The sequence below is a fragment of the Meleagris gallopavo genome, chromosome Z, assembly GCF_905368555.1.
Source record: "Meleagris gallopavo chromosome Z, MGAL_WU_HG_1.1, whole genome shotgun sequence".
Taxonomy (NCBI): domain Eukaryota; kingdom Metazoa; phylum Chordata; class Aves; order Galliformes; family Phasianidae; genus Meleagris; species Meleagris gallopavo.
The window spans coordinates 11,893,897-11,921,405 of NC_139435.1; the positions used below are offsets into that span (position 1 = coordinate 11,893,897).

The window sequence follows — 27,509 nt, forward strand, 5'->3', positions numbered from 1 at the left end:
AATTACAGTACATAACAAATACAAAATACAAAACAAAATACAATACAAAATTACAGTAATTAAGTACAGTTAAATTATAAGTGCAAGTTACAGGGTTGGATCACACACAGTGGGTTTTTCAGGGTTTTTGCACTTCAGTAATTATGCTTATAGTACATTTTTTGATCTTATATTTTGATCTAGTTTGGATGACTTTTTAAGTGAGTGTTTCAGTCTGAAATGTCACTGAACCATCTTGTCTGACATTTTGTAAGATTAAGCAGACACTGACAATTTTGGTGGTTTTTAGATGGTGCAGTGTAGTTTCAAACAGTGATGGAAAATAAAAGATAAAATTACTAAGATAAAGTGATGTTTGAGTTAGCCAGCAATTATGTGCCTGATAGGCATTTTGGTATCTCAGCCAAGACCTTTGGGTTTGGTTGGGAAATGAGAAAGCTGGATTTTGCAGATGTATTAAAATTTAGTTTGGGATTTCACAGGAGATTTCTTCAATTTTAAAATAGAGCATTTTTAGGGATTAAAATTAGTTGTGACTTAATAAACAAAAAGTCAGCGCTGTACAAGAAAAAGATGTTACTTTGAAAGTATTTTTCATGTTTCTCCAGGATTATTGGGGAAATACACTTGAAAATAAACAAACATACATCATTTTAAAACTTGAATTTTATTACATGTAAATGGAACACAAACTTCAGCATATCTGAGCTTCATTCTAATCTATAAACCATGAATTTTGGCAGGGTTGGAATTTGGCTAAAGTCAATTCTTCCAATCCTTCTTTTAAGTTCTTTCCAAAGTATGTATGTATGTTTTTTTCCATTGTTCGTTATGTTTTTTTTTTTTTAAGCAATGAGCCTGCTTAGGGGGCTGATAAGAACAGTCTTAAAATGTGTTTTTATCTTAACTATACCTAACTACCTTTTATCGAGTGCTAGTGGGAATTATTCAGTTATTCTGATGCTACAAAAAAACTGAATTTTGCATTAAAACACTGTGAAAGCCTATTCTGACCATATAAAGTGTATATGACTTTTTTTAAAGGCCATAGAAAGGTACAACTTCAGTTCCTATCAGTGCTAAAAATACGGGGTTTAATTTTAGAAGTAACACACAAAGTGTACTGTTTTCTAATCTTGAAATACGCAAACTTCTGTAATGTTTTATTTGTTTGACAAACAGGTACATACAAAGTTCCACTGCAGGCAAGCCCATGCTACAGGCACTGATACTTCCTGCTTGACATTCTCTTATGATGGTACTGCCCTTGCCAGCCGAGGAGGTAAGTGGTCAAAAGAAACTTTTGATGTATTGAACTTAATCTTAACATGACGCAGTAAAACAAGCCATTTAAGTTGTATCATTTATAAATATAATTATTCATGGTGGAGGTAAGATAGTGAAATTAGACATTGAAGATAGAAACCTGAAGTATTCTGCAGTTTGCTTATTTTTCTTTGATATGCCATACAATAAATACTGTCTTCCTGAAAGTCCAATGTAGAGCAGTTAGGAAATATGTAAAGATAACATTTTTTTGGTTTATGTTGTATAGCTTCTCTTCTTTCTTCTTGCCTAGCATTAGTAATACACCAAGAAGGAAATTATTAGCTTAATTAAAATACAACAGATTATATTACTTAGTTCTTTCTGGCAAGGTTATTCCTTCTCTAGTAAGAGTGTGAGTGCTGCAGAGTTATTAATTCTTTGAGCTTTCTAATACAGTGTGCTTTTATGATTTAATTGGAACTTTTTTGTAGTTCACATTATAAACATCAAAAAGTGATAACTTGAGGCAAGTAGCCAAGATATACTTGAAAAAAAAATCTATTGAATAGGGAAAAAAAACCCTTATTTTTTAAATTTCAGTTAGAACTGTTATAGAAGTATTGAGAAGGCAGTGATATACATGAAGACACATTCTCTCCATTGTTTTAGATGCACCGGATGGGGCAGTATCTACCTAAAACAACTTTTCATCTGGAGATTTGTCTACCCAGTGTTTTGCTGGCAGGTGCAAACATGTAATCCAAGCTGTCTGGATGGAAACCAGCTGTAACCAGAAGCTGTGTACATGCATTAGTATGGCCTCAAGGCTGAATAAACAAGCCTAGGGAGAAGCAGTGTATGTTAATGTAGGCTCAATATTGTGCCTAACATATGTACATGACATCTGGTCAGTTTGGTATGTAGGCAGAGTGAGATTACATGTACAAAGTACGGTGATAGAGGTATCCACATACTGCAAACTCTCTGAAGGAGGAGCTGTGATTCTAGCCTGGGTTGAAATTTACAATTGCGTTGTGTCCTTCTCCCTTTCCCTGCCCCTTATGAGTTGAGCAGCATTGGTGACTTTTACAGTGATTGCAGCTGCTAGCAGATGGTACTTTCACTGTGTACATTTTGTCATGTTTCTAACATTCCACATACTTATATTTCCAGGATCACATATTTCAGAGTGAAGTGGCAGTGGTCTTGTTAGCCCTTGATAGTCCTTGGCTTACTAGAGCATGTTACTGTCACTTAGATTGTTTATTAATTGTTGTTCAGCCTCCTGGTATTTCATAAAGGATTGAGATAAAAACTCAGTGTGGTTCTTACTGAACTGAACACGTGCAATGTGAGAACCTTCTCCTCTTCAGAAAGTGGGTAAATCATCAGTCTGTCTGTTCTGAGCTGAGTAAAATGCCACTTCTGCCTGCCAGTGGTGTAGCCCTTGCAAAATCCACAAAGACATACTTTACTTGAAATGATGTAAAGAGGAACATTTGTGTGCCTTTTAAATATCCACAGCAAATCAGAGTGCTAATGTTAGGAATATTCAATAGAGCTATCTTGAAACCTTCGTTTATGTAAATTCACTTATATTTTGCATTTATGAATGTAGATACCAGAAATGACCCTTGCACATTTTAATTGCTTGTGGCGCTTGCTTGCTTTTCTTCATCTGTCTCCAGATTTTGCGTTATGCTGAACACACTTCTACTTATGCTCTGTCTACCTGACTGTGGTAAAAACTGTATCAGATTTTGATAGTTGTACAGAAATTTGGCCCCATAGTATGCTTGCAAGTACTACCTTTGTCCAGTGCTTTTTTGTTTTGTTTTGTTTTATTTTTAATGTAAAGTCTGATATGTTGCAAAACAAGGAAGTTTCTTACCTTACTTTGACTGACTTCTTCGGTTAGTGCTTTAATGTGAGTATTACTTTGGATCTGTACCAATAAAAGCAGATGTGGATCCAGCATTCATAGATTAACACACCTGCCAGATGCTGAGGATCAAAGAGAGGACTGTTGTGTGGGGAATGGGAACTCTCATTGAAAGCCCGATTGATTCTCCTGCATCTGATAAAAGTTCTGTGTCGGATGTAAGAGAGATGAGGCAGAGCTCAGCTGCAAGCACAAGGGAAAATGAAAAAAGTAAGGACATGCTTATGAGAGGTCCCAGTGTTATTCTTGTTGGGATTTGGTAGCAACTTGATGGAAACTTAAGAAAGTGATATTTTTAAAACTTGTTACCATGAAAGTATGTTTTTTGTATAAATATGAAAAAAATACTACTTGGGAATGTTTTCTTCATTCAGTAGGTGAGCATTAGTATTTGGGGTCCTTTTATAATATACTTTTCTGACTCCTGGCCTGTACAGAATCTGGTTTTGTTATAATATGAAACAATGACTTTATTAATTTCATGAACCTCATGATAGCTATATGTTGGTTGGTTTGTCTGTAAACTTATGTAGAAAAATAATTTTATGTATAGAGAGGATGATAAGAGGATTTGGTGATGTTGATACAGATGTTGGTGAGAGCTGTTACAGATGTAAGTGCAGAACTCCTGATTTGTGACTTTTCAAATTCTCTGTCTTAGCATTCTAAGGTCAGGCATGATCCTGACTGCAGTGCCTCAGAAGGCTGTTCTTTAACTTTTGTAGCTCCTTTTGCTAAACCACTGCAAAAAGCAGAAGTCTGTACTTCGCTGTGTAAAGTGTTTCTCCTTGCGTATGCTCTAAGCCTTAGCAAAAGGGCTCTGAATTTATAAACATGATATATTCTCATACTCGGTTATGGTAAGCCTTTTTTTGCTATATTTTCTTTTTTAAAATCTCCGTGCTTATGTTTTATTGTTCTCTAGAATGATCTTTGTGAATGGCATCGAGTGCACCCTCAGCTAGTTTGCAGATGACAGCAAGCTGAGCGGTGCAGTCGATCCATTGGAGGGAAGGGAAGCCATCCAGAGGGACCTGGACAGGCTGCAGAAGTGGGCCCATGAAAACCTAATGAGCTCAGCAAGGTCACATGCAGGATGCCTGCATTTACCTGGGCAATCCCAGGTATTTATACAAACCAGGTAAAGAATTCCCTGAAAGCAGCCTTGCAGAGAAGGACTTTGGGGTCCTGGTGGACGAGAAGCTGGACATGAGCCAGCAGTGTGCGCTTGCAGCCTGGAAGACCGTGTTCTGGGCTCATTAACAGGAGTGGCCAGCAGGGAGAGGGAGGTAATTGTCCCCCTCTACTCAGCTCTTGTGAGGTCCTATCTGGAGTACTGTGTCCAGATCTGGGGTTCCCAGCACAAGAAAGACACAGAGCTCTTGGAGTGTGTCCAGAGGAGGGTCACTAAGATGATCAGAGGGCTGGAGCACCTCTCCTATGAAGAAAGGTTGAGGGAACTGGGCTTATTTAGCTTGGACAAGAGAACGCTCTGGGGAGACATCATTGCAGCCTTCCAGTACTTGAAAGGAGCATTTAAACAAGGAGAACAACTATTTACAAAGGTGGATAGTGATAGGACAAGGGAGAATGGTTTTAAACAGAGACAGGGGAGGTTTAGATTAGATATTAGGAGGAAGTTTTTCACACAGAGGGTGGTGACACACTGGAACAGGTTGCCCAAGGAGGTTGTGGATGCCCCATCCCTGGAGGCATTCAAGGCCAGGCTGGATGTGGCTCTGGGCAGCCTGGTCTGCTGGTTGGCGACCCTGCACATAGCAGGGGGGTTGAAACTCAATGATCTTTGAAGTCCTTTTCAGCTCAGGCTGTTCTATGATTCTATGATTTTTTTTGGTATTGAATTTTGCTTTCAAGACAAGATTCCCTCTTAAAATAGGATCTTCTTGAAGGCTGTTGCTGCCTTTAAACTTCTCAAGTTTCTGGCAGGTCTTTACATTGGCAAAAGCTTTTGCTTCTTTTGGGTCCATTTAGTTTGCATCCATTTAGTTGGTCAGTATCTTCTGGAGAAAAGTAAATAAATAAAGATAAAATCTTTGTACTCTTAGTGCACTGGCCTTAATTTGATAAAAAGCAGTTTGCAAAATGCTTAGCTTGGCTCATTACAGATTCTGTTTTCTAGGACTTAATTATTATGCCCACGGTTTTATCAAGAGAAACGGTGTCTGATCATATTGAACTACTACCTGGTTATTGGTATCCTTCTTATTAAAATGGCAAAGAATAATTTGAAATACTGTTTAATAAGGCTATATAAGTTTTAAAAAATTCTGCCAAGCCTTGGAGTAGCCTGCCATGAAGAAAAATATTGAATTATCTAAGAATGAATTATTTTGAATGCTTTGCACTGAAACGCGCAACTTCCAAGTTTGTTTATGTGTTTTTGTTTAAGAGTAACTGTTTTGGCTGTGTAAGAAGTAGCTAAAAATAGATCAGTTGCACTGCAGCGCTAAAAGAAACCCATTAAGAACTGATGGAAAAAAATCCTTGTTGCGAAGTATTAATATGTATACTTCTTTAGTGACAGTGATTTCAGCTCCTAATGCGAATTAAATCCAGGCATCAATACTATATTTACAGAAGAGAATGAAATAATTTAAACATTAATTTGGAAAATCTTGTATTATTCTTAAAGATGGTTAGAGGTTCAAAGCATTGGCCATGTTTTCTAATTTCTCCCTTTCACAACTGACTATTTCTGCGGTCCTTAAGACAATGTTGATTTGATATCATCCAACATTTTTTGATTCTTTCTGAATCAACCAGCAGAGCACATTTTTGTTAGTAGGAGAGCTGTATCTAAATGTCTGACAACATCTCCTGCTAAAGCCTGGTAGGACTACAGCTTGAAGATCACATCAAGGGTCATGCCACTGAGAACAGAGCAGTCTTGATTGGTAGCCTTAGATCTGTCCCTGTCCAGGAGATTTGCAGGTCAGCCAAATGGTTTGCAAACTTTTATAAAGTGCTGCTCTTTAGATACTTATACACCAATAACTTGATGATGTGTTCTTTTGTTGAGGGTAGGAGGGGGAAAGGTAAGGCTCATGTTACAAAACCAAATGTTTTGAAGTGCTTGGGATGGTGTATGCTATGACATTCCCAAAATAGAGAGTCACCATTTTTTCTTTCTCGTCATATTTAGTTTCCCAATGAAAGGAAATATACTCTGCTCTAGACATCATTTATTTAAGTTGTCCACTTCTTAAAAATATTTTGTAGTTAGAAGTTATTCTAGTCTTAATATAAACATACATGATGTACGAGGCCACACATTACTGCTTTCCCTGTGAAGGAGACTGCTGGCCTTGATTTCTTCTGTTGTGGAAAGTCAGATTTATTTATTTATTTGTGTTTGCATTTTATTTCCAAGGCCTACTTTGAATTCTTAATCTCAAAGACTAAGAATCCCTAGAATACTCCTAAACAAAATAATACTAACACTATTACTACTAACGAAATTATATTATAAATTATATATATATATATAATGATATTAGTAGTAGTATATAATATAATATTACATTATTATTACATCCCAGAAAGGATTGTGCTTATTAAAAAAGCATGTCCTTGCCACTCACCTACTTGCCACTTAGATTATGAAGAATGTATTTTTTTCTAAAATTATTCTTAGGGTATTTTTAAGGGAAATTGTTATTTGAAAGTTCTTCTTTTCACCCTTGAAAGCACTGATGTCAAATAAAGAAGATTCCTAAGTGTCTGTGTGAGATGGCTCAGGGCTCAAATTCTCATGCTTGAAATACGTATTCCAGAAGGATGATCAGCAGAGATGTTGATCTCTACAAGAATAACTAACTTTTTTTATTTTTTCATGCTCACTTTGTTAATATGTCATAACTTTTGGAAGGGAATAAACACTCTGACTTCTACGGGTGTGCAGAATCGCACCGTGTTTATCAAACACAGATGAGAGTGGCTGTAAATGTTTTACTATATCCTCAGCTTTGGCTTTTATGGCCAAAGGTGTTGTGGAGGGGTGTGAAAAGGTTTAATTATAGTAACCTTGGGCTCACTTACTTCCTTCCTACTCCTTCCCCAAGGACTTCTGGCTGATTGCAGGCCCTGTTTGCTAGCAACTGAAGTTGTAGTATGTTGCTGTTTGCAGGCTAAAGAAGCAGAAGGGCATCATTGCCTTCAGTTCTTTCTCATCATTTTCACTGTCGCTAAGGCACAAAATCCTACCAAAAACATTCTTGTTTTGAATGCTTCTATCATATCATTGTTTGTTAAATTCTTTATTGATAACTCTTGTCTCTCTTGTTTTCACAGGAGATGATACTTTAAAGATGTGGGATATTAGACAATTTAAAAAGCCTCTTCATTCAGCTGAAAGACTGCCTAGCTTTTTTCCAATGTAAGTACTCTTAAGTTATTCCAGTTAGCAGAAACAGTGGTAGTTGCGTTATGGAGGAGAGGCTATTGAATGTGTATTAAGAAAAGAGTTGTTCTGAACTCATATGAGAAATGTTTTTTTCTCATTTCTCAATAGGTCTGGAACTGTGGAGAAAAAAACCTGCACAGAGAGAATTGTGCAGTAATATTCTTGGCTATTTTAGGACTTAACAACTGCTTTCAAATATCTCCTATTTCTTCTGATAATTTGTAGCTAGCTATGCTTATTTTATGCAGTTTTTTAGTCTCATATATCTTATGCCTAATTAGATTAGAAACTTATCAGGAAGAGGCCACTTCATTGCCTTGTGTTTGTGTAATGAGATATATCAAGTGAGCCTCATTCCTATTTGGTCTATGATTAATTAAAAGAAAAAGCTAGATTGAAAAGCAGACATAACACAAAGGTGCATGGTATTAATTCAGGTTATGATGGTAGAAGTGCTGATTATTCTGCTCTTTGGTACTAAAATAGTGTATTATACTGAATATTGCCGAGTATCGAATTTTATGTTTTTATTGGTTTTAGCTGCACATCTATACCCGTATCACAGTCAAATCCAACTCTGCTGAAAATTTATACTTTTAGAACAAGTTCTTGGAAAGGAAAATTAGGGACAGGTCAAACTTGAAGTCACAACCACTCACTGTATTTTGTAGCACAGAGGAAAAATTTAAAAACATTTTTTAAGCAACTATGTAAATAAAACTGCTGTGCAGCATTTAAGAATGTATCATCAGTGAAAACAAAGACTGATTTAATTTCTCACTGAATGATGATAATTAGATTTGAAAGGATTATTTTGTTTCTTTTCTACATGGAAAAGTTCACAAGACTTTTGAGAGAAAGAGGAGTTTTGTTGGGGGGAGGGGTTATGTTTGTTTGGGGTATTTTTTTCCCAGTTTTCACATCCTGTGCACAATTGTAATTATAAATGTGAACTATGCCCAATAGCTATGATAATATATGACAAGTGACAGACGATGTCTTTATAAGCTTTGTGTTAAAAGGAGTAACAAATAGGATTATTTGTAAGGAATGGGATTTATAAATTGACTGCACAGTAATTACCGGCTTGCTCAGTGTGGCGGTGTATTTTTTTTTACAGGACAGATTGCTGTTTCAGCCCGGATGATAAAATACTTGTCACAGGGACCTCTGTTAAGAAAGGTGGTGGCAGTGGGAATCTTTTCTTCTTTGATCGGGGGACGTTTCAGAAGTTGTATGAGATAGAAGTTACTGATGCGGTATTTGTTTTAATTTTCTTCTATCCACTATTCAAAATAAGAATGAAATCTTATTCATTTGATTTTTCCCCATATACAGGTAGTAGTACCACTGCTGTAAATTATTCAATATTTGCAAGAATTATGACCATAAGTAGAGTGCTATTCTCCCTATTATTTCATTTAAATAAATAAATATAATCTTAGGACGAGACCTTTGATCAGTATGAGACTTCTGCTTTGGTGTTACTACTATATTGCTCAAAGGTTAGTATGAACTTTTTTGGACCTGTGAAGTGGGGCACAAATTTTGTGGGGGGGCTTATACATTTATGCTGTTCATTCCACCATTCATCATGACGAAATGCCATTTAGTGATAAACTCCTGCTTGTCCCTGAAAATAGATTCTTGTAGAATGTATTTCGGTCAGCAGGCATATTTCCTTGTATAGAAGGAAGAAGCTTAATATCATAGTTGAAAAAAGTTCTCAGTAGTGCAAATAAGTAACCCTATTAAAAACAATCAGGATTGCAAGACACTCAAACAGAATTGCTGTTGCTTAAGTATTGCTGTTGCATTCCCATTAATTTTTGTGGCCTGTCAACTGGCCACATCTTTTTTGTGCTGTAGTGTTTCAGGATATTTTTCTCTCCTATGCCTTTCTTAACTCACTTCTTGAGCACAGTAGCACAACAAAACTGCTTGTGCTGGAGTTCATTAGACAGAATTTAAATTTATATTTATTTTTCAAATCTAATTTTCTCCTCTGAATTCCTTTTAAAGTAAAACTGCTAATGATGAATGTATTAAATTCATCATTTCTATGGCAGCAGTCTTGCAAATATAACAGTGCAGAATTCATGTTAAAGCGAAAAGAACATGGTTTTCTGGAGAGGAAAAAGACTTTATTTTAGACAAATACATTTTAGATATAGGTTTTATATACACAGCAATTTTCATTTAGTACTAAAGTATTCCTCCAAAGTTAATGTAAACTAGCTTTTAAATCCTCCTCCTGTGGAACATACTGATCTTCAGCTTGTTCAGATTTCTGTTGAATGTTGTTTTTTCTGATACCAATATCACAACCAAGTGTTCATAACCATTTTCTGGGACAAAATGTGAATGCCTCCATACTCATTCTGAAGCTCCCTGACAGATCAAAGGAAACAAACTATATAAGATAAAAGAGTGGGAGGTAGGTTCTTATGAGAGTTCTTCTTTTCTGGGGCTTAAGAAACAAAATAACTTAGCAATTCCATTGACTGGGATGGCATCTTCATTTGCTCGTAAGGAAGTTGGTAACAGAAGACAGAAACTTCCACTGAGATTTAAGATTTCAAGAATGAGAAGCTACCTAATTTGAATGTAACTGTCATTGAATAACTTTGTTTTACAGAAAAACTGCTCTTCAATTCTTTGAACTAGAAGGTCTGCTCACTTTCTCACATAGATAATACAACAAGAAGGTCCAAGAGAGATTGTTTTGCTGCTGACTTTTCTCAGAATCTGGAGATACAGTTCTGTTGCTTAAAAATGTGGGAGGAACAAAAGAGTTGAGAACTGGCAGTAGGAAGTTGTTGGAAAAACAAAATTAGGCGCCCATATGTGACTTCCGTAGGGCCACTCAGATAGTAAAAATTTAAGTATGTGTACAAATCTCAGCAAGTTCACAGTTTTTGTGCTGTAAGTTTCTATAGGTGTTTATATTTATATAGTACTTTTTAAAACAGTAATAAATTATTTTTGCCTATGGAGTTTTAGTGCTGCTGTTTTTCTTCATCTCTACTTATAAAATTTAAGTGTCATTTTCCTCCTTGGAATATAAAGGATCAAATGAAAATAGTGGAAATAATAGATGAAGTATTCATTCTCATAAATGCTGATTTTACGATGTAGTTTTCAGTGAGCCAGCACTAACTGTACCTCTGCAATCACTGTCCAGCTTCCAACTTCAACTCCACACATGTAAGAAAAACATAGTTAAACATTTTGATGTGAGTCTAAAAGAAGAAAAATTACTATAAGTAGTGTTTTAAAATCAAAGCAGTATATTTTTTCAAAATTTTTCTTTTTTTATATCCTTTGACTTTTTTCTACAGTTTTTGCTTTTCCTTCTCAAATTGCAGTGTTAGATGAATTACAAATGAGTAAAGGCATGCTAAAAGCAAACAAAGTTTAAAGATGCAGGCTTTTGTACTTTATAAGCAGCACATGCCATTTATTGAAATGATCCTTCAAGTCTATAAGTATAAATTGATGAATTGATAAGATTAGTATCTTTAAATTGATAGGTTTTTATCTTGTGTGTAGTTTATCAAAACGTTTTTACAGCAGCTTAATAATTAATGACTGTGTTTGTATTGACTTACTTCTTGGTTGCCATGTTCTCCTTATACACTTTCAAAAATGCAGGTACAACAGTTAGTGATATTAAGGATTAGTATGTACTGCTGCCTGAGACTTTTTAACTAAATATCAAGCATCTTTAGTATGTTATATATTGCTTAAATATGTAATTGCACTATTTTTTTTTTGTTGCTTTTTTTAGTCTTTACGTATATGAAGTTGCATTATGCCATTATGTGTAGGAAAAGAGCACAAGTACACCAGTAACTGTCTCTACAAAGAGCTCACTTTCATGAAAGTGACTTCAACTGGAGTTACTTCAAATTGCTGAAGAAGGGCATCATTATTCATTTATTTCAAGTATTCAGTGAAAATTATAAGACTTTTGGCAACAGTTGTTTGCCAGCTTACTGATAGAATGGATTTAAATCAGAGTAACAAAAAATACGCTGCTAAGAGAAAACATAAACAGTTAATATGTAACCTTTTTTGTTTGTTTCACGAGGCATCTTTTTTAAGTAAGTCTTTAGTAATCTTGGAAAATGGAAAACAGTTAAGAACAGTAAACATTATCTGTGGTAAATAACCAGTGCAATTGGCCTGTGAATGAACCTAGGAGGTAATGGGAAAATATTTAATGGGAATGTTTGACCAAAGCTGTGTGTGACATTCCTTTCCATCATGCCACACAAACCTTTTTTTCACCTTTTCTTTCAAGTTTTCATGGGAAAAACCATTACTGCTTCAGAGCTGCTGGAGTGAAACCTTGTGGTTTCACTAATGGACTAACAGTCTGATTAGTCTCTTCTGTTGTGGCTGGGAATAGAGTACTAATTAAATCTCAGTATCATGCATAAGGATCGGTGGGTTTTTGGTCACTGTTTGTAGCTGAACTAACTACTGTATTGTCCAAATACTGAATGCTGACCCACAACGTAAGCATTAGGGACTTCTCTAAGAGAACTAGTGATGCTTGAAGAAAAACTAAGTACTGTTAGATAAATGTCACATGTGGTGCAGGCCGTGAGCTTTGTCTCTGGCCAGTAGCAGTATGCCTGCATGATACGTGCAGAAAGCAGATACACAGCATTGTTTTTCTCGACTGTCCTCTTCTGGCTCCAGTGATCTGTGACTTGGAGCAATCTGGACACGGACAAGAATTCTGTGGTTAACAGCTTTCAGTGGAGTTCTCTCGGATGTTATCAGGGAGTGAAACAACAATGTTACAGGATAATGGCAGGTTTGTTTACCTGCTGCTGATTAAATCAAAACTCTGGGGTCAGAAGTGCCTCTGATGCTCTCTGTGCAGTACTTCACCCTTACTCTGGTTCAGTCTCTAGTGAAGTGATTGGAAATGATGAGGAGAGTAACCATAGTTGAACTTGTTAAAATATGAAGAATTTATTTCTTAGCTTTTGTTAATAAATTTTTGAAAACAAATCTTTGTCCTGCTATGGACAAAATACAAGTCTTCATCATCCTATGCACATGCTACTTTTTTGTAGATTTTCTGTCACAGTTTGCGTTATTGTGATACACTAGTCAGAAAGCAGTTATTTTGCCATCACCTCAAATAGACGCAAGAAAACATTTATATGAAAATATTTATAAGTTAATAGTAAATAAGGTTTCATCTTTCAGGATCTATGTAATGGACTCTTTTTGGAATGGAAGGGAGGTTTCATTCATCCTCCTCGATTTGTTCCTAGTTCTTGGGTCAATTTATGCAAGTATGAGATCTTCATAAGAATTAGTTATAAATACCTACTGTATGGGAAACAGTGTTGGCTACATATTTTCCCCCTGTGTTACATTAATTTAATATAGCTGTGAACACTCACTTGAATCACTCTCACGTCTGCCATTCATTTATCTGATTCAAGCATATCGACCAGTAATTATTCTTATTAGAGGCAAGATTGATTTTGGCAGCAGTAGAGAAGTTTTTTTCGCTATACAGAAAGGAGATGAAGTACACTCAATTAGTGACAGGCAAGAATAGGCACTAAAAAAATATGTTGTACAATTATGGAAATTACTATTTTTAAATGAAAATGTGAGTAATTCAGTAAAGATGCTGAGGTTATGTATACTAGAATGAGATGTGCAAGCGTTTAAAATATCCGTCAGGTTTTTGTAGATAAGCAGCAGTCCATAATCATGTATTTATACTTGTTTGGGGAATCATATTTCTGTTAGGAGAATTCTTCAATATTTTTGTAGTTTTTCAAAATAAGTAGAAGTTAAGTTATAACTTCTGAAAATCTCTCTAAGGGATGTTTCAGGAAGGTCTTGTGAGGCAAGCTATAAATAAACCTTCATTTTAAATTAAAGAATGAAAAGGAAAGAAAAAAAAAAGAAATATGAAACTTCCAGCACCCTTTATGCAGAGTTGATATAGGATTGCAGTATTCCTTTCATTGACCTCAAACGATATCATTTACTGTTTATAAGGCAATGTAGTATGTGAAAGGACTTTTCCACTGCAGCCCAGTTGATGAAGATTTAAAGCTTTTTAATAAAAGGAAAATAAATTATTTTTACTTAAGGGAGATATCAGCATGGTATGTCTTGTTTTTTTAGCTTATTTCTTCTGTTTGGAAGGAGGATATAAATTTCAGAAGAAAGAAGTAAGTGCAATGTTTAAGGTCTGGTTAATTTTTGTGACAATTAAAGTAAAAACTATCTATTACAAGATATGAATAATGGGAAGGTGTTTGTTAATGAGGTAGCTTGTCAATTTTTATTCCCTGCTTTCATATATGTAAAGACGGTGTAAAGACAGTGTAGTCCTTCCCTCCTGTATCCTGCAACAGCATTTACTTTACTTTAGGGGAGCTGTCACTAGAGATTTGAGGTGTATGAGAAAGATGAACTGCACAGCTTCCCTCACTGTAACAGTGGGGGTTGTACATGAGAGCTGTCTGCCTTAGATTTGCAATATACTGTTGTGAAAATGTGACCATAATTCTCACAGAGCAGGTGTTTAAAAATATTTGGCCTTGCAATTACAAGAAAAACAGTTTACAGCTCTGAATTTGTCTCTTTCTCTGTTCATCAATTAATAATCATTACTAAGTGATCCATTTCACCTCTAAGAGTGTTTTATAGACGTGCATTGTGAAAGATGCATGATACAGCATTACTATCCATGTGTTTTATTGGGATCCTGTTTTAAATTATTGGCCTCTGAAAATGCTATTTGGACTTTTCAGGTTTCTCATAGAAAATAGTAAATTTTATCAATTTCTGATCCCTTTTCTATTGAATGTTTCCACACGTTTTCTCAGTCATGTTTCATAAGGGAAAACCATTGGTATTGTTTCCTCTACTACAATATTCACATGAGTATTTTAAATCTAATGATAGCAGGTCACTGCACTCTAGATATTCCCTAACTTCCCACCTTATTTATTATACTTGGCTCTTCTCCTTGGATGAGCTCCAGGGGAATCTCCAATCCAAAGATTTTTGCAATTGTGGCTCAAAGTGTATTTTTGATATAATATTAGAATGTTTCTGTTATGTGAGCAGCCTTTTCTTTTTTTTTTTTCAAAGTCTGCATAGTTTGTATAGGTACTGTCCTTTGCTCAAAAGAAGAAAGGTGGAAGTAAACTGATACCATTCTTTGCCCATCTTTGCTGACATCTGGAAATGGCTTAGTAGTCAACATTATTTATTTATTTAGCTAGTTAGTTGAAAATGTGGCGGTTTTGTAAGATGTTTTTCCATCCACTGGTCTGTGAGTGCAGCCAGAAGGCAAACCAGCCTTTCCCAGACGGTACAGCATGGCAAGCCACGAGTTGTAAGACACTCGCAAAACGAGATTACAAAGTGAGCAGTGGGAATTAATAACTCAGGCCACCATTATCTTTCTAGGGCTCTTAAGAAGAATTTTTGTTGTTCTTAGAGGGGAGGAGACAGCTACTGTAGTATTGATGTTTCATGCGTACCTTCTGCAGAGACATCAGGGCAACTATAGAATGAAAAGGAAAGCTGTTACTTCATTACTGGCTTCTGTCAGTTGCGATATTAACCATTGTTACTAATGATCCTTGATTATTATGTAGAAATAATGGTATTTCTGCAAGTAAGATTCAGATTAAAATGTTGAGTTTGATTTTTTTTTTTTTTAATTTCCCTTAAGTTCCAGTTGTGTAGAATTGGTGAGAAAATATGTTCTTATAGAGTTGGTGATAAATGCACTGAAACAGTCCCATAAAGGCTTATTTCTGAACTTGGTAGAATATGAGAGGGAGGAAATAAATGCTTCCTTTTGAATCTTTCAGATCACAGAATCACAGAATGGCCAGGGTTGGAAGGGACCTCAAGGATCATGAATCTCCAACCCCCTGCCACAGGCAGGGTCATCAACCTCCACATTCAATACTCAACCAGGCTGCCCAGGGCCCCATCCAGTCTGGCCTTGAACACCTCCAGGGACAGGGCGTCCACAGCCTCTCTGGGCAGCCTGTACCAGCACTCAGCACTCTCTCTGTACATAACTTCCCCCTGACATCCAACCTCAATCTTCCCTCCATCAACTTCAAACCATTTCCCCTTGTCCTGCTGTTATCTACCCTTTCAAAGAGTTGACTCCCGTCCTGTTTGTAGGCTCCCTAATTTAAGTATTGAAAGGCTGCAATGAGGTCACCCCAAATCTTGAAGACAGGTAGGAATTACTCTGCTGCTTCTAATTTATAATGCTAATGGGCCTATCCTGCAGCCCAGCATCTTTTTATTTATTATATTCTGAGACCTTTATCTCTCCCTCTTTATTACCTTATATGTTCTTCCAAAAAGATATTTTATAAGCACTCAAACAGAGCTTTTCAGTCCATGAAAATGGTGGGCGACTTCAGACATGTCTGTGAAGTAACCTACTGTAGTACCTAATGTACTGTACTGTGTGAGTACAGTAGGATGGATTCATATCTTCATTTTAAAATGGAAGAACTTGAAAGTCACTGCATTAATGTCCTTCCTAAATGCAGAAGCAGGTTAAAGTTGGTAGATAGTCAAAGAGAAATGGGGAACAATTGTTGAAGGATTCTTTGTTAGTGGAAAGCTGTCTTTAGCTTTAGCATCCAAACATTTGAATGTTTGAAATAATTTGAAATGCAATCATTATTGATTCTTAAGAGATAATAAGAAGCCAGTAAGGCTTACTACGTAATATTATGTATGTCTTAAACTCCTTCGTGCTTAAAAGATATTGCACTACACAAGCAGTTCTTCATCAGGAATATGTAGCTCTTTTTAACAAGATTAAAGAAAATAGATCATCTAAATGAACTAATTGCCTGCATTTGCAGACAGGACTTATTTCCTTCATCAGTGTTAGAACTTGTAAAAATACAGTTAAAACAAATGTAAATGTTTGATCAGAAAAGCCCAATTTGTCTGCTGTTATAGTGCCCTTCTCTTACGGAGTCCGTGAGCACAGTCAGAATGTCAGTTTACACGTTCAGTATCTACCCTGCTGACATGCCTCTTATCTGACTGTCTGGACAGCCAAGTGCAGCAAATCTGAACAGCACTGTTCAAACAGGACCTGTCACATACCGTCATGGCCACTGAAGCATAGCTTACATGTAAGAAAGAAATTTTGTTAAAGTTTTTCTTTTCCTAACTGAAAATATTTTCTTAGAGCAGCACCTCTTGCTATCATTATTGTATACCTTCAAAACAGATTCTGCAGGAATTATTTAATAGGTTTATAGGTTTGGACAGGGAGAAGCAGCAAGGGGGAACTGTGTTTCTGTATTACCCTCATTGAATTTTTAAATGTCTATAGAGCTAGAACTGAACTTTCAAACTAAGATTTTGAAGATTTGTTGACAAGTTTTAGAAGTTTCTGTCTGCTGTATCATTCTGTACAGGGAATATTTAATTTGGCTTCCAGAATCCTTTATCCTTGGACTGGGGAATTTTATGTAAGTAGCACAACATACTGTAACACATTCTCATTGTGTTGCTCCATTTAGTTTTCTGTTTTTCTTATGTAGTTTTTTTGGCCTTTGTGGGCTGCAGGGGATTCACCTGACCAAATATAGATGTCTACAGCTGATCCAGTCACCGTCGGCTCCCTTTCTAATAAGCAGAGAAAATAAACACATCCAGACTGTGATTTATCTCATACCAAAATAGATACCTAAAATAGGTTAGATGAAGGCCACTGTGAAATGCTGATTTATCTGCATTAACTGTAAAATGAGGCAGTAGAGCACAGACATTTAGAGTAGACCTATAAAGTTGTAGATATCTGAAGTTTGGTGAGATAAGTCCCACTTAACATCTTCACTTCCCTCTGCTGGTGTTGATTCTCTCTTACTAAACTTTTCACCTCATGCGTTCTGATCTTCAGTAGGCTACTTCTGCATTAATTTGTGTTGATTTAAGGATTTATGACTTTAGGCAATATATATTGAGGATATCCTGCCGCTTCATGGAAGAACCATGATAGATGAGATTCAAATGTAAGCTCTCCTAATAGTACCTGATTTTCAAATATAATTTTCAAAAAAATAAATAAATTTAAAAATCAGCATCTTCACCTTATGATTACAGAACATTATCTAAATTTGAACAGACTTTTTTTTGATCGGTAAAAATACCATCAAACCTACAGTACATTCTTCAACTGTTGAAATGTGTGAAAGTCTAGAATTTGTATGTTCTCTTTCCTGTTTTGCAATTAATCTCTAATTGACAGTATCTTTTTTTCCAGTGGTAAATTACCAGCATGTGGCAAATAGCTTCTGAGGAAGTCATTTTTGCTTTTTTCAGCTTACAAGTGGGGTATTGACTGTGCACTCACCACAGAGATAGTACAAGTATCAGCTGTATGTTAGCATCATTCAGCAAAGATTTCTGTCCTTTGAGTATAGTTTCTATTGTGAAAATAAATACATCTTCTCCAATTATCAGTCTGGTATTACTTTTGTTCAGATAGTTTTATTTTAGCTAGCTGCTGTGAAAGCAGACATGAATTCAGTTAACTTAGCCTAAAAGTGTGGCAGCTGCAGTTTTTGTAGTGCTGCCATAGAGGAATGAAAGACTGTATCTGAAGTGAAGAGAAAGAAAAATTGAACAAGTTTATTCCAGTAGCGCATTACTAACGTAGAAGCACTTTTCTCTTCCTCTGCCCTACTTGGCAGAAGAAACTATGACAATGAAACTAAATAAGCTGGTACATTATTATGGATTATCATGAAATGCACTTCACATGAAATGTTCAGTTTCAAGTACAAATGTGTAGTATTTAACCTTAAAACTTAACTGTCTTTAGGGAAAAGAGGTTGATTCCAAAGAAAACAGTTCCTGACTGACAGGCAGTAGGACCTCTTTATGGAGGGAAAAGAAATTAAAACATCATTGTAAAATATGACCCCATCTAAATTTACTTTAAATTTTGCAGTAGCAAGGAGAGAATATAGCTCCACTGAGCTGAGTGCTGCAGAAGTGTATAATGATTCCTATTTATGCCAAAAATAGGCCCTTGGAATGTTTTGGAAAATGATGAAACTTGATACCATGCCAGTCTTGCAACAAATGATGACCTCTGTACTCCAGTTATCAGTGCACGCACAGGCATACAAACGGTGTCTGTTTAATAAAATTCTGCTGATAGCAAAAGATTGCTGAATATCTTGGTGTTTATTAACATATTTCTTTACAGTTACATTTTGTTGTATGCTGGTTAAATTTTCAGCTGAAATGCAAAAAATTAAGAAGTCCATACTTTGTACTGCATCAACTCACAGACATGTAAAATGTTAGTAAGAGGAATAAAAGAAGACAGCGATAGAGGGAATCCTTAATTTTCTCTACCTATCTTGCAGAAAAGTGAAGGAGGATAGGGATGAATAGTACTTTATACAGAGAATCTTTGTACGTGCTGTCCTTATTCTGTTGTGTAACAGGCAACCTTAGGTTTTCATAGGTTCAAACGATACTAGTGAGGTTAAGTGACTGCCTCCACTCTTGAATGTGACAAAAAAAATATTTGCAGGTGTTAGAATTAATGTTCCTGTAAAGGCCATACATACTCTAATAGTGGGAAATACTAAGAATTGCTGGATTTGCCTTTTTTTTTTTTCTTGATATGCTTTGTATATATTTATGTGTGTTTTCTATAGTTCCTTTTTGCTTTACAATAGGAAGTTGAAGTATATATTAAATACTTCAGTGCTACAGAAAATATGGCATGAATCTTTTGTTCTTACACAAGATCTGTTCTGCCAGTTTTGTACACTGAAGAAACTGCTTGTAATCAGACAAAAGCCAGGACTACTGCTATGGGGCTGTGTAGGTGGGGAGAAGTGAGACTGATCTGTTAACACTTGGCTTGACGGTCTCATGAAACCTTTCCCTTATGTTGATGATCAGCTTGGCAAGCCTTGCTCCAGCTGTATCTGACTTGAATGCCCCCAGCCAATTGCTTCACTTTCCTGTTTGTCCAGAGGACAGAAGGAGTGTCAGAATAGACTACTTCCACTCTGGTTTGGATGGCTTTGGGAGCAGGAAACCCTGATCTCCAGAGGAGCTTTTTCTGACCTTCACTAAGGAGAAATACCGTGGCCTCTTTCTGGCAGCTGAGGTGTGGGAAAGCTTCTGTTACCAGGAGAAAAGGGGAACCATCAAGGAACTAATGCAGGAACAGGAGGCCACAGCAGGTGTTGGGAGATCTCTATCGAGAAAAAAGTAGGCAGTGCTCATTCCATCCTGGGTCTGTTCTGCCTATGCTGTAAAACTGAATGTTTTTACTTGAAGTGTGGGCCAGGAACTGAATTCTGTCATCACTGCTGCAATCTTGAACTGTCCTTATAACCAAAGATCCAGGAGAATTCTTCCAGTCCTTGACATCAGTCTGCAGTTTTATGACCCTACCAGCCTCGTGGTTTCATCGTAGTGGTAAATTTTCCATTCCTATGCAACAAATCATTTTAATCTTTTCTTGCTGACCTTGTAAAATGCCCTCTCTGCATTGTTTACCCCTGTAGGGGTGTTAGCCCAAGTGTTCTGGACAGTTTCAGCTGAGGCCATTAGCTCTTGCTTGCTGAAAAATCTGTTTCAGTTATTCTTCACTTTGCCTATTAAACACAGGAGTCTATTTCTAGGCCAGAATAAATGTTCCATTCTGTGTTACAAATAATTCTGTTTCAGGCTGTAGCACGGCATTTAGAGGCCAGTTCTGTCAAAGCACAGGGACATGTATAGTACCAGCAATGCCATTTGAATAGTTGCCTACTGAACTAGGCCTAATGGAAAATAACCTAACAGAAATATTATGTGATGTAGTTTACTGTTTACCTGGACCAGCAGCTCTGTTTGTGCAATACAAAGAGAAGCACACAGGTGAAAACAGACTGTAAGGGACTATTTATAAGCCCCACATGAACTGGGACTGCAGCTGTTTTAGAAGAAATGCAAATGGAATGGCAAACTAGGGAGAAAGCACCTTTGCCTGCCGCCTTTGTACTGATGAGTTTTATGGTCAAAGATAACACATACTATTAAGCTCTTACATTATTACAGGTAAATTTTCTATCACTGGTGCTGATTTTCAAACAATATGAAATTTGAAGCTTTAGTTTAAAATAAAGTTGAAAGTATTGCTTAGGCAATTCATTTTTTTCCATTTAATGTAATGATAGAGCTAGTTTCAAAAACTAGCTAGGTATGGCTAGGTTTAGGCTGTTGTTTAAGAAAGAAGATGTGTTGATGGAAAAAAAAATATATATCATTAAAATTCCATGGATTTTTTTTAAATTCTTTTCAGTCAGTCGTTATTACAAGATAGTCTGTTATCTGAAAATAATGACAAGGCCTTCTCTCAATAATACCCACTGAATCTATCCTAAATTCTTTCTCAGTGTTCTGTTCACATTTTTAATATTCTCCCTGCCTAACTTCGTAGCATTTTTTTCACAATCTTTTTTCAGTATTTCCCAATGGAGTCATGGAATCACCAAGGTTGGAACCAGTGCAGACTTCTGAACTTACGTATGCAGTAGATATTGTCAAAGTTTTTTTGGATTGATTTCATATGAAGATCTTAATATTTTGACTACAGTAGAACTAGCAAACAGATTTTGAATTATTGCTACTAATTGTATTTTGCAAGTGATGTATATATAAGTGCTGTATTTTAAGATAGATCAGTCTTATGATTAAACAGCCGGACAGCTCAGTCTATGGGTAGAGGACTTTTATGTCAGGCTTGCAGGACTTTATGTTTCAAAGATATGCTGTCCAATACCTTCAGCCTTTACAGAACTCTCTTTTTTCAGATGTTGATGATGTTTGCATAACGATACGTTCTGCATTGTCCTTATTTGTTATGGTAAGGCAATAATTTTCATTTGCGGAGTTCAGAGATGATCTCAAATTTAATGGTTTTTGGAACCTACATAGCTTTGCCCTTGTTCAGACTTTCAAGTATTTTAAGAAACAGGTTAAGTTTTTTACTGTTGAATCTGGAATTTAACATAATTAACTGAAGTTATTATTATTGGTATTTCCTGAGCCTTGAAACTAGCATCCACTGAATTTTTATAAAGCTGGTACTAGTAATTAGTAGTCTTTTGTTCTAGTTTTTCATAAAGCACTGTCAGGCAGTTTAAATCTGTGCTCCTGTTTTGCTTCTCAGAAAAAGCATGAATGAAGCCAGCTTGGTTAGTACAGTTAGAGCTTGCTTTTAACTGCTGACATCATTACTTCTGTCTTGAGCTCTTTTCTAAGGGGAGGCAATTAAAACTATAGTACCACCTTGTTCATTTTGATATCCATTGCGTGACATAGCTTTAAAATGATACAAACCATTCTTAAAAAGTCATTGCTTAAAATGAAATAAGGATTCAAGGTAGATTCTCTTTCCATGTCAGACAAGCAGGAACTGGCAAGAAGCTGCTGGGTATTTGTACCAGGTAAAAAAGCATTACCAGTAGATCGAGGGAGGCAGTTACTGCCCTCTGCTCAGCTCTGGTGAGACACATTGTAATGCTGGGTGTTGTTCTGAGCTCCCTAATACAATAGAGATATAAATATGTTTCAGTGAGTTCAGCAAAGAATTGCAAAGATTATTAGACGCTTGCAGTTTCTGAAAACAGAAAGGCTGAGAGTGAGAGAATTGTCCATTCTGAAGAAGAGGACACGAAGAGAATCTTATTCGTAAGTACTTGATGGGGAAAATGAAGCAGGTAGTTTTCAGTGGTGCCCAGTGGTGAGACAAGGCAATAGGCACAAAATGAATTAGAGCAAATTCCACTTAAGCATAAGAAAATGTGTATTTTTGCTGTCATGGAGATGGTCAAGATTGGAACAAGTTGCCCAGAGAGGTATCCTGCAATATGTAGAATCAAACTGGATTATGTCCATAGCTACCTATTGCAGCTGAGCATGCCCAAAGTAGGGAAGTTAAATTAGGTTATCTCCAAAGGTGTCCTTCAGCCTCATCAACCATTCTCTGATTCCTGTAGGGGGGTGCATGCATGTACAGGACAGGCCAAGGAAACACTTGTTTTCTTAGTATGAGCACAATTATTACAGAGCTGGAACCTTCTTTGACCTGAAATTTGATTATTTGCATTTCCAGTGATAAAGATGTCTACCTAATTTTTCTGCGTGGACATGGCAAGAAAGTTAGACATATTAGTGGAGAAATGCTATGTTTGGGAATCAATTATTTATGCACAGTGAAGATTCTCCTTTGCTCCTTGCTCTCAGTGTTAAATCTTGGCCTACAAGGATCCCTTTGATGTATAGTTGTTCAGAATTTTTTTACTTGTGTAGGATTATATGATTGGGAAAGATTATTGGGATTCAGTTTAGGAATTCAGTATTTTGTTCTTAAAGTATTGCCAATTTCTAAAATAATCTGAAAATCTCTGTAAGTAGTTTTCATTATTTCTAATAAAGTAGGTTTATATGCCAGTGGCTTAATAAAATTACTTGCATGTTCAGATCTCATATTTGTTTAATTTGTTTTTAACAAATTATATTCTGGAGACATTTTACAGTTTCAGGAGATTTATAGTGCTGCATTTTATGGCAGTTTCTTCTGCCTCGTCTGGAGCACGTGCCTTGCTGGTTTTAAGTGTGCTGTGGATGTTTGACAAGTTAGAAACTTAGCAATCCCCATCAGCGCTTAGCCACACTGTCTCAGGCTTTGTTTTTGTTGGCTGATATCCAGTACCATGCTATAAAATACATTTACTTGTCAGAAGAAAGTGGAGAACCACATTAACTACAAAGTTTTAAAAGGCTGGCTAAACACATGCAATAAATATTAATAAAAGAGAAGGCCACCCACCTTTGACCTTCAAAACTTGTTATTAGCTTTGTATGTTTTAGAATTACCGTAACATTTTGAGTAATAGCATTACATAACAGTATGAAAGAATCTCTTACTTAAATAAAGCAACTTATTAAGAACTCTGTATTGATTATTTTGCTATCTTGGTGCAAGGATTATGGAGATGCTGCATTGCCAGAATTTTACTTTATCTTTCAGAGTTATCTGTAAAAAACATTGTCGCCATTTAGTTGCTCAAAATAGATAAGGCAGGTTTATTTGTACTTTTAAGTAAATGGGAATGTATAGCATTGTATGTGTTTATATGCAATTGGGTAGGATATTTTGTAGAGGAACTATTGTAAAGAGTGATTATGCAAACTTTTTTCTCAACTTTTTTCTTTTAGACAAGTGCAGCAAAGAGAAAAACAGTTTTTAAAAAGTCATCTTTCAACTTACAGTAGAATGAAAAATCTAATTCATGTTGGCTGAATGAGTTTCACATTTTCATCTTAGTATTTTTTGTTAAATGCCTTGTAACATTCAAAAAGAGGGAATGGAGGGATGTGGACCAAACTAGACATAGGAAGAAATATGAAATGTCAAGATCAATTCTCCATTCAAAAGAGATTCAGAAGAGCTGCTATGTAACCATTGTCTCCTAGGTTAAATGTTTATCCCCTCCCAAGATAAAGGGCTGTATTTTACTTGCACTCCTAATTATGTTTTAGCTTTTTTAGAGTTATTTCTCTCTGTAGTATGTTAGTGGTTCCCATTTTTTTTAATTGCATGTACTGTATTATCACAGAATCTCAGGGGTTGGAAGGATCAAGAGATCATTGAGTCCAACCCCCCTGCTAAAGCAGTTACCCTGCAATAGGTCTCTCAGGCAGGTGTCCAGACGAGTCTTGAGTATCTCCTTAGAAGGAGACTGCAAAGCGTCTCTGGGCAGCGTATTCCAGTGCTAACTCACTCCTACCCGATGAGATAAAAGTTCTTCCACATTTTTGTATGGAACATCATGTATTCAAGTTATAGGCCATTACTCCTTGTCCTGTCATTGCACACCATCAAAAAGAGCCTGACCTCATCCATTTGTCTCCCACCTCTCTTTAGGTATTGGTAAATATTAGTCAGATCCCCTCTCAGTCTCTTTCCCAAACTGAACAGACCCAAGTCACTCAGCCTTTCCTCATACAGGAGATGCTCCAGGCCTTTATTATCTTTGTGGCCCTGGAGTCCTTCTCGGAGATCCCTGTCTTTTTTGAACTGGGGAGCACAGAACTGGTCACAGTATTCTATATGTGGGCTCTCTATAGGGCAGAGTAGAGGGGAAAGATCACCTCCTTTGACCTGCTAACCATGACATTTTTAATGTACCCCAGGATTGTGTAAAAGTAAAATAAAAAAAAAATGGAGGTATTTTAATGATAAATGGATGCAGATTGTTGAATATTGAACTACTAACTCATTTTGAGTAGAGACTTTATTTTGTTTTTAATTTGTAAAAGATGACATGGAAAGTTTATGGGAAAAATGACTAGAAAAATCAGCATTATTGAGTGAAATACTAATATAGAATCACAGGATCATGGAATCCTTAGAGTTGGAAAGGACCTTTAAAGGTCATCTAGTCCGACTCCCCTGCACTGAACATGATGATGCATCCTGCTAGCTTTGGGTGCATTTATTACATGGATGAAAAAATATTATGAAGACATCAGTCTTGGACAGTATCTCTTTCAGCTCTTACTGTCTCTTGAAAATAGTTAATGTGTTGGTTTTTTTTTCTCTTTCAACTAGATGCACATGCATTTTTTGTTAGTGTTAAGATGTTTTGTGAATTGTGACCACTTAAGTCAGGCTGCTCTTGCAGACTTTCTGTGTTGACTGAGTATAGTGATCAGTCACATGGAGAATCATGCTATATTTATAAAGCAACAGTACTTTTAATATCTGAAAATAAGTTTCTGTGCAGATTAGAAGGATGACAGAGCTGTGAGACATAGACTTCAAATACCATGTTTTTCTGGGTATTCTAGAAGAAAAAAGAATCAAAAGTGAAAACTAGCCACTCTGCAGTCTGCGGTCAGTGAGTGAGAGGTCAACACTGTATGAGAAAGCTTTAGTGTGAGAAGAGGGGAAAAACACATTAAGTAAGGAAGAGGGTGGAAGAATTAAGAATTATAAAGAAAAATGCAAGTGTCAACAGCCTACAGTGCTATATCTGAAGCACTTCATTGTTCTCTTTCAAATCCCTCTTCAATTTAGTATTTCCATTATGCCCACAAAGATTATGGAGCAGTATGCCTGTTGAAACCACTGGTTTTCTCATTGCCACTCATTTGTACTTCCTTCCAGCCTACATCCATATGTTGTCACTCTTTTTACATTGTGTTCAATTCTGGAGAAGAGCTTCTATTCATGTATTCAAGTTTGTTTTTACTACAATGTAGGATCACCTATTTGACCATATGAGAATCAATGTTAAAATCTAAGTGAATGACTGGCAATTAATATGTTGCTTTATTTCAGAGTGTTGTGCGTTGCCTTTGGCATCCAAAGCTGAACCAGATCATGGTTGGTACAGGCAATGGACTGGCTAAAGTATACTATGATCCTGTTAAAAGCCAGAGGTACGTAATAGTGAGTAAGTTGAGAACTTCTTATTCCCTTGGATTTAGGCTGATTTTTTGATTATATTAGGAGATGAGAAAAAATTATTTAGTAGTGTTTATTTTGCAGAGTTTTACTTGTTTATTTACAGTAAAGAAGAAAAAAGAAAACAAAAAAAAAAAAAAACCACTTGTTTTTCAAAAGCTATTCATCTTCCTCCAGAATCTTAGTGATGCTGTATGGTGACAGTTCTACCTGAATTTACACATGCGTTCTGAAATGGTGTGAAATCTGCTGTAAGAATAACCAGCCTTTCATTTCACAAAATCATAGATCCAGATCTAGATTGGAAAAGACCTCTAGGATCATCCGGTCTAACCATCAGCTCATCACCATCATGTTGAAAAACCGCATCCCTAAGAGTCACATCTCCAAGTTTCTTGAGCACCTCCAGGGATGGTGACTCCACCACTTCCCTGGACAACCTGTTCCAAAGCAGTGTCATTCTTTCAGAGGAAAAAATTTTCCTGCTATCCAACCTAAAACTCCCCTGATGCAACTTGAGGCCATTACCTCAAGTTGAGCAGTTGAAGGTTGCTGATGTGGTGTTTTTGAAAGGCTTACTGATTAGTCTTTTTGATGTCATATTTCATTTCATTTTTGGAATAAAAACGTTGTTCAGAAGTATTAGCCTAAACTTCAGAGTATGTGAAGTAGTGGTGGAAGGCCTAATTTGAAACCTCATCTCCACCACCCCCTCCTGTCACATGTGGATTTTGCCTGCATCTAATTAAAGGTGGTAGTGATTAATCAGAAGGTGATTTGTCAGTCTAGAATGAATAGAAGAGGATTTAACTAGTCTATAAATACTTCAGCAATTACCTTGCTTTTACCATCTGGGTTGGCTAGAGAACTTCCTTCCTTATCAGCAGGGGAAGAATGTGTGTTTCATATATTCTGAGTGGTATGACTATTGTTACAGTAAAGAGTTTGGTTCCCTTATATGCCCTCATCTTTGTTTCACTAGCATGCAGAAACATTCTCTGTTGCAGTTCAAAATTCCAAGATACTTAGAATGACCTGGACTCTTGAGTATGAAATTAAATTCTTTTATATAAGATTGGCAGAAAGAAGTGTTATTTTTCTGTTTCTTATCAATTTAGAGGAGAGAAGGAAATTATGTAATCATTGTTTGGACCTGTCTATAGACAATGTTTGTCCCAGATGTAGCCCCAAGTCTCTTGTACACGCACTAGAAAAATGTTAGCTCAATTTTGTACTCTTTTGATTCCTGGTAGATAACAGTAATAAGAAAAGAACCACCAGTTTAAATTAGTCTTGTTGCAATCAGACTTGTGCAGGTATTCCCACTG

General features: G+C 36.3%; 1 protein-coding gene across 1 annotated transcript in view; it reads left to right on the forward strand.

Moving 5' to 3' along the window:
- WDR70 (WD repeat domain 70) overlaps nt 1-27,509 on the forward strand; it is a 143,318-nt gene that overhangs the window by 102,308 nt on the left and 13,501 nt on the right. The window contains exons 11-14 of the mRNA XM_010725350.4: nt 1,183-1,282; nt 7,523-7,607; nt 8,755-8,893; nt 26,056-26,156. Of these exons, the coding sequence (XP_010723652.1) occupies nt 1,183-1,282; nt 7,523-7,607; nt 8,755-8,893; nt 26,056-26,156 (425 nt within the window). The remainder of the gene's footprint in view (nt 1-1,182; nt 1,283-7,522; nt 7,608-8,754; nt 8,894-26,055; nt 26,157-27,509) is intronic.